The sequence below is a fragment of the Apis dorsata genome, unplaced genomic scaffold (genome assembly GCF_000469605.1).
Source record: "Apis dorsata unplaced genomic scaffold, Apis dorsata 1.3 scaffold_91, whole genome shotgun sequence".
In the NCBI taxonomy this organism is placed as follows: domain Eukaryota; kingdom Metazoa; phylum Arthropoda; class Insecta; order Hymenoptera; family Apidae; genus Apis; species Apis dorsata.
Window position 1 is genome coordinate 23,584 of NW_006263389.1, and position 6,685 is coordinate 30,268.

General features: G+C 45.4%; 1 protein-coding gene across 1 annotated transcript in view; it reads right to left on the bottom strand.

Annotated features, from left to right (window-relative positions):
* Window positions 1-3,845: 3,845 nt before the first annotated feature.
* Window positions 3,846-6,685, bottom strand: part of LOC102673715 (CUGBP Elav-like family member 3) — a gene marked incomplete at its 3' end in the record, with an annotated part of 67,841 nt that continues 65,001 nt past the window's right edge. Inside the window, exon 4 of the mRNA XM_006611623.2 lies at window positions 3,846-3,867. Coding sequence (XP_006611686.1) covers window positions 3,846-3,867 — 22 coding nt within the window. The remainder of the gene's footprint in view (window positions 3,868-6,685) is intronic.

The following is a 6,685-nucleotide window of genomic DNA, read 5'->3' on the forward strand; positions in this document are numbered from 1 at the left end:
GCAAAAAGGAGAACGTGGAGAACGCGATCTCGATCGATTCGTTGTCCAAATATGGCGGATGGGTGGATCCACTGCGAACGTAACCGAATGACGGCAGGGTATTCCTCTAATCGATGAAAACTACCACCACAGACGAAATTTAATTCTTGCGGCGTGCGTGCGTGCGTGCACGGGCGAGTGCGTGCGCGCTCGAGATGCACGACGCCGAATGTGATGAAGAGACGCCACTCGTGGATCGATAGCCGACCGCGTGCCTATTATGCAGATGTAATTTGGCCGGCAAACACGCGCTCCGATTCGCAGCTATTCTTCTTCCTCCGTCTTTTGTGTCCCAATAATTTTTTACACCCCTCGTCTCGCCCATCCCTCCGACCCGTCCATCGATAAACAATTAATCTCCGTTCCCATAAAATCTCATAACGGATCCGGACAAAGCGTCATTTTTTCCCGATCCCCCCGCATTCACGTCCATTCGTTTCGTCATATATAGAAACTGTCCACGTACGTCGTTTCCAAAATGATTATTTTTCAAATAATTCCAAAGGAAATATTTCCATCCCGTTCCATCCGACTCGAAGAGAATCGCAGCGAGGTCGAGCGTGTAATTATAACTTAGAGACGATTATGGGTAATTGGCGGCGGTCCGATCATAATTAGAACGCTCTATCGTGCGTGACATCGATCAAATCCGACTCCGGGAGTCAGGTTAGTCCCAAGTAGCTATCAATAACTATCAATTCGAACCGACGAAGGTTGAATCGTTCGAGGGAAGGAAAGGGAGACATCCATCATTTTCGAGAACCTGTCTAACCTTCCGTCGTTTCGAGCACTTGCCATGGGTAAGAACGGATAAAGAGACGATAAAGAAATGTAGCTCGTGTCAGCATCGCCAGTCCTTCGCCTTTCATTGCCCTTCCAAGCATCTTGGAAACTCCATTAACCCAGAGATAGGGCGCAAAACTATCATTCAATTATTATTACGATCCGATCTTCGTCATCCTTTTCTTGTTCTAATCTTTCTTGTTCTAATTAATTATTAACAACGTTTGGAAAATTAATATTTTCGAAAAAAGAAAAACCTCGTTCTCCAATTGAATGGAAAGGAAGGAAAAACATCTGGCTTTGATTTTACAAAATCGAATCGAGGTAGCTGTCTTACTCGATTATACCTGTTGTTGCCTCTCCTTGTTCCCGGTTATGTTGCAACTTTCATCGTTTTTCACGATCGATCAAACGTTAGTTTCCGCCAACTACCGTGGATTTTATTGCTGCGTTCGGAATCCAAACATGTTTACGATCGTGAAACGAGAATCGGTTATCTCGATCGCCGCTTATCCACCATCGGGGAAACTAAGATGCACGATTGTCCGAGAAATTCGATACAAGCGTAGCGGAGATACGTGGATAAAAATCGTTGCGGGGAATGAGAGAAACGGACAGATAGAAACGTGGATAGATCTATATTAGGGAATCGCGCATCGATGTGTGTGTGTGTGTTGCTCGTTGCGCAACGCTGTATTACATTTCGAGCTAATGGAAATGGTCGATGGGAATGAGATAGAAATGTGGAGAGGATGGAGCATTCCTGATGTTTCGGGACTTCGAAACACGATCGTTCGGCCAGTTATCCCTGATAATCGGTCGAATTTCATCCGCCACCGCCACAAATGTATTAATTCGTAATTCCGTTCCGGATCGATCGATACCTGACAGAATGGCTCCGAATGCGTCGAATGATAAACATAATTCCGTACATCATTTTTGGGATTAATCGGAATCGGGGAGTGGATCAGCCGGAAAGAAGCTTCGAATGCTCGTTTTCGACTTTCTCGTTTAATCCACTCGCCCCTCCCTCGAGATTAAAATTTGCAAAAATACACGCGAAAAGGGGAAAAAAAGATATCGAAAATGTGAAATATTGTAGAGGGAGGCGGACGTGATAACGATTTACAATTTCTCTCGTCCACGTATAATTATCAGCGAGGAGAATCTTTATGGGCGGATCGTAAAGCTTAAAACGGCCTCGAAAGCTCGCCTCGAATTAATACGAGGTATCTGGCGCGACCGCCGCCCATAGGAAGTCTCGAAATTACGGCGGAAAAGGAAAGAGAGAGAGAGAGAGAGAGAGGAGGGTGGCCGGATCTTTTACAGAGTGCCCTGCAACCCTGCCCTACCCCTTTGTTCCCGACGTATGATAATTATCGTCGCGACCATAACGACGTTTAACGACATTTAACAACTAACCCGTTGTAACTACATCGTTCACGTGTAACGAAACGTGTTTTCTCCTCCCGTATCTCGTGACTCGTGACGACCAAACACGCAAATTTGCGCGCAAAATTTTTTACGAGATCTCATCGATCGAAGAAGAATAGAAGAGGGAAAATTAATTTTTCCTATTAAAAGTGATAAATAAATAGATAGGAACGGATTTTTTAGTTCGATGAACCAAACAGAGAATTCTTTTGTTCGTGCTCGCGTGGAGGGAGAATGGAAAATGTAAAATGAAAAAAAAATTACATTTCATCGATATAAAGGAATTCTTAAATTCAATTTTTTTCGGAAACAAAGCTTCGTTGGAAAACTCTTCGTTCGCTTTTTCATTCGCGAAAAATGCGATATTTACCGCGTAAACAATCATCGATACAACAATTGTTTTGCTTCCATCGAACTCTCGGTCGAAACGCAACGATTTCTTTTTGAAAATTATACGCAAGAACCGCCTATTCGAGGCAACAACATTCGAAAAGATAGTTCCAGAAATCGTTCTCGCACACTCGACTCTTATACCCACTCTGTAAACCAGAAACGATCCAACCGCCATATGGTTTCGGATGCGCCTACCATCGAGTTTTACCATCCACACGAGGAGGATATATTTTTAGTCCTCTTCAACGACACGAGTGGATTCGATCGGCGCGATCCGAGAATAAAACATGCACAAATCGAATCGCGAGTTTCGTAAACTACCTCGAAAGAAACATAACGCGTTAGGGGAGGGGGCAGCATTAGTGGAAATTACCAGTTGGCAAGTTGGAGAAACTTTTGGAAGAGGAGGAACTGTTCTCTCAAGAGTTAACGAAACGGATTCGAAAAGGCTTGGAAATGGCAGTTATTCTTAAGATTAAAGCTTTAACGCGATAATCTCGTATAAGAGGGAGCAAACGGTGGAGAAAATGAAAAAAAATGTTTGCCAAAACTTGGATTTGCACACTGCCCTCGGATTATCGAGTCCTATCCCACCCAGTGCCAAGAGAATAAATCTTGCGCGTATCGAAATGTGATTTCTTATTTATTTTATCGTATTTTCATTGCATCGAACTGTCGAAAGTAAAATATTTTTACACTTTCGATCGTTTCAAACGATTTCCTCAATTTCTTTTCTCATTTCAATTTTTACTTTTCCTTCGTAGCTTTCGATCGTGAAAATGATTTGTATCTAATAACGAAAGAAACGGCGTTGAAAGTTTGCGCGCGCGTTCGTGTCACGGGTCCCGTATTCGTTTCTATTAGTATCAACATGAGAGAAAACGAATGCAACAAGGTAGCGCGCTTAAAAAGCAATTTCCGCCTCTTCTCGCGTGAACGCGAAAGAAGTTTGATTTAATATTTGCGTGATCTGCTGGCCACGCGAATTATTAACACCGATTCGGAAACAATAGCGAGAGAAAGAGACACGATCACGAATATCACGCACCGAGCGATTTACGCGATGTTACAATAATGTTTCACGCGAATTTATCAGATTATCGCCTTCTATTTGCATAGGCGGGAAAATGGAATCGGCCGTTCGATAGATAGAAGAGAGCACGGTGGCGAGGGAAGAAAGGAAAAAACGAAATGACAGGTGGGTGGGTAGGATGGTTCCTAGGGATGGGAAGCAGAGGCTTTGACGTCGGGGCGTCGCGACGGTGTTTGCGTAGCACTTTCATTAGCCTGTCTCAAATTACTATAGTTCAAACACGAACCACCACCGCGTCACTCGTCGGTATGTGCGGAGGCGATTTCGTTTCGTCGAGGCAAATATCGACGCTAAACGAGAAAAAGCGAAGGAACGGGTGGAGAAAGAAGAAGAAGAAGAAGAAGAGGGAACAAACGCGAGAAAGATGGGTTGCTCGAGTTTCGGTATCCACGACAGGATAGCGGATGAGGAACGAGCCGCAAGGGACGACACACGGGGAGAAAGAAAGACGAAGAGGACTAGGCCGAATGGACAGTTGGATGGACGGTGCGCTATTATTGCTTCCGCGAAGATTGGTAGCCTGCGAGACGCGCGCCCTGGAAATATTACGTTTCGTGGCGCGCGGTACAAAAAACGAGGAAGGCGACCGTCCGTTGAAAGAAGAAATCAGGGCGGGCGAGAAAAATGGTGGGAACTAAGTTGACTCTGAAAACCGTGGGATTCACAATTTTCCCCGGGATCACGACGGAATCAAAAATATGAAATATCCCTCTCTCCTATAGGAGGAGAGAGGGAGGCAGGGATCGATAACTCGTTCGAAGATCGATCCTCCGGAGCTGTCGGTAGGATGGAACCGCGAGCACGAACTTCACAAATGGCCTCAGGTGCGACCAGAAATCATCCAACATTCGTAACCAAACGCGCGACATTGATCTTCCCACCGTGGATACATAGGGGGATATCGAACATTTCGAGGACAGTTTGCACGGGACGAACATGTGTACAGCAAATCCTTGGGGATTATAGGCCGCATGGCTGAGGACGATGTTGAAATATGTCCGTGGGCAACAGATATCGCGAACCTTTGAATTACGACGGATTCGTAATCGAACATCCACAGTTAATGGGGGAGGAGATATAATACGTCGCGTTCTATCTACAAATATACTTTCCAAACGTAAATCCAACAACGTTAGATTACGCCCAACGATGTAAAGTGAACGAAGAAACGCTATAGGTATCCATTACGTACGCTTAATACAGGGGAGGACTCGACTTTCTTCCTCGCTTTTGTCGACGCGATGAAATATTCATCATGGGATTATTACTTTGAAAAATTCCATAATTCGTTTCATCTCGTTGTTATTCGATATCGATATCTTATATATCGAAATAGTTGTGTTCGTCGAATTTGGATCGATATTGGAAAATCGCGAGTAATAGGAGAAAATCATTAATCGTGGCCTGCAAAAGTAATGCCGAATAAGCTCGACGCGATAACGCGTTTCGGGAAAAAATACAGTTGGCACAGATCCAGTCGTGTTTACTGTTGAAATTTGTCTTTGTGAGCCGGGTAGAAACGCGTGCACCACGGCACACGCGATGTAACGCGTACAATGGCGGAACGGTGGGTCGGCTGAATTAAATATGCCTTCGTCACAGGGCCGCCTTCGCGGCTTTGCCCGTATAAATGCAATCTGGCGGCGTGAATACGGTAAATACAGAATAGACGGGTAGGGCCCGTGTGTACAGATACGTCGCGGTACATGAAAAACGCATTTTATTTATCGCGTCGCACAAAGACCCGTCATATTTCATTCAACCATGTCGAACCGAATATCGAACCTTTCCTTATTTACCTTCCACCCACCCGGAGTTAAGACTCGTTAATGGCGAATCGTTATCCCCGATTTCGTTATCGATCTGTAATGTAACGCGATATCGTTTTCGGATTTTTTCGAAAAAATCGAGAGGAAAAGCGAGAAATAGGCGACGAGCGCGATGAAAAGTCCTGCAATATTCACATGACCCCTCGACCTCGCCTCCGCTCGCCTCGCCACCCTCTCGAGGAGGCTCTCCCTCGTCCTGGTGGAGGAACACTTCATTTATCAGGCTCCGACATCTCGTCGGGCTGCCTGGATTTAATTACCCGAAACAAGTCGCCGAAGGGGATGACTCTCCGGCTTCTCTGGCGAACTGAACCCGAAAAGGCAGCGGGGACGAAATGAAAGTACGAGGACGAATCGATCGCCGGGAGGAGGGAGACGCTGGTTTCCCGGATATATCGTAGACGAAACGTCGAAACTCGGCTATAAATTACTCCGCCGATACTCCTTTTTCACCCCGATACTACGAATGCAAAGTTGGAAAGCGTATACGGGTATAATAGATTTCCCTTATCGGTGGTATAATCAAGGGGAAAATAATTATTACGAAGCGTACCATGATTAAGTCAATTAAGCAATCGTTCCGCCGTTGATTACATCTTCCTCTTGCCCGCTAGCTTCTCCACAAAGACAAGTAATTATACAGGAGCGAAAACTTTGTCGAGAGTTGAAGGGGGTGGAAAAGGAGGAGGAGGAGGAGGAGGAGGAGGAGAAGAGGTCGATCTCTTCTCCAAGCGAGAACCGTTTCACGCTGTAATTCGACGCGCGGGCAAAACTGCCACCATTTGTCGCTTCGCGATTATTTACGGCGATCGAACCACTTCATACGCGCGTAAAACAAACAAGGTACAAGAAGAAGAATGGAAAGAAAAGAGAGGGGAGGGAAGGAAGAACCGTTTACCGGGTGGCGATACAAGAACAAGATTAATCGTTCTTACTTTAAAGCAACATTCCAGCCAAAAGAAATTCCGTTTTTTCCCATTAACGCTCGGTAAACTTTTCCGCGCGCGGCAGCCTCGATGGAGCTACGCTAATGATAAAATCCATGTCGTACGCGAGCGGCCAGTTAATGGCGTTTCACAAAAAGGTGAAGCCGGACACCCCCTCCCTCCTGCCA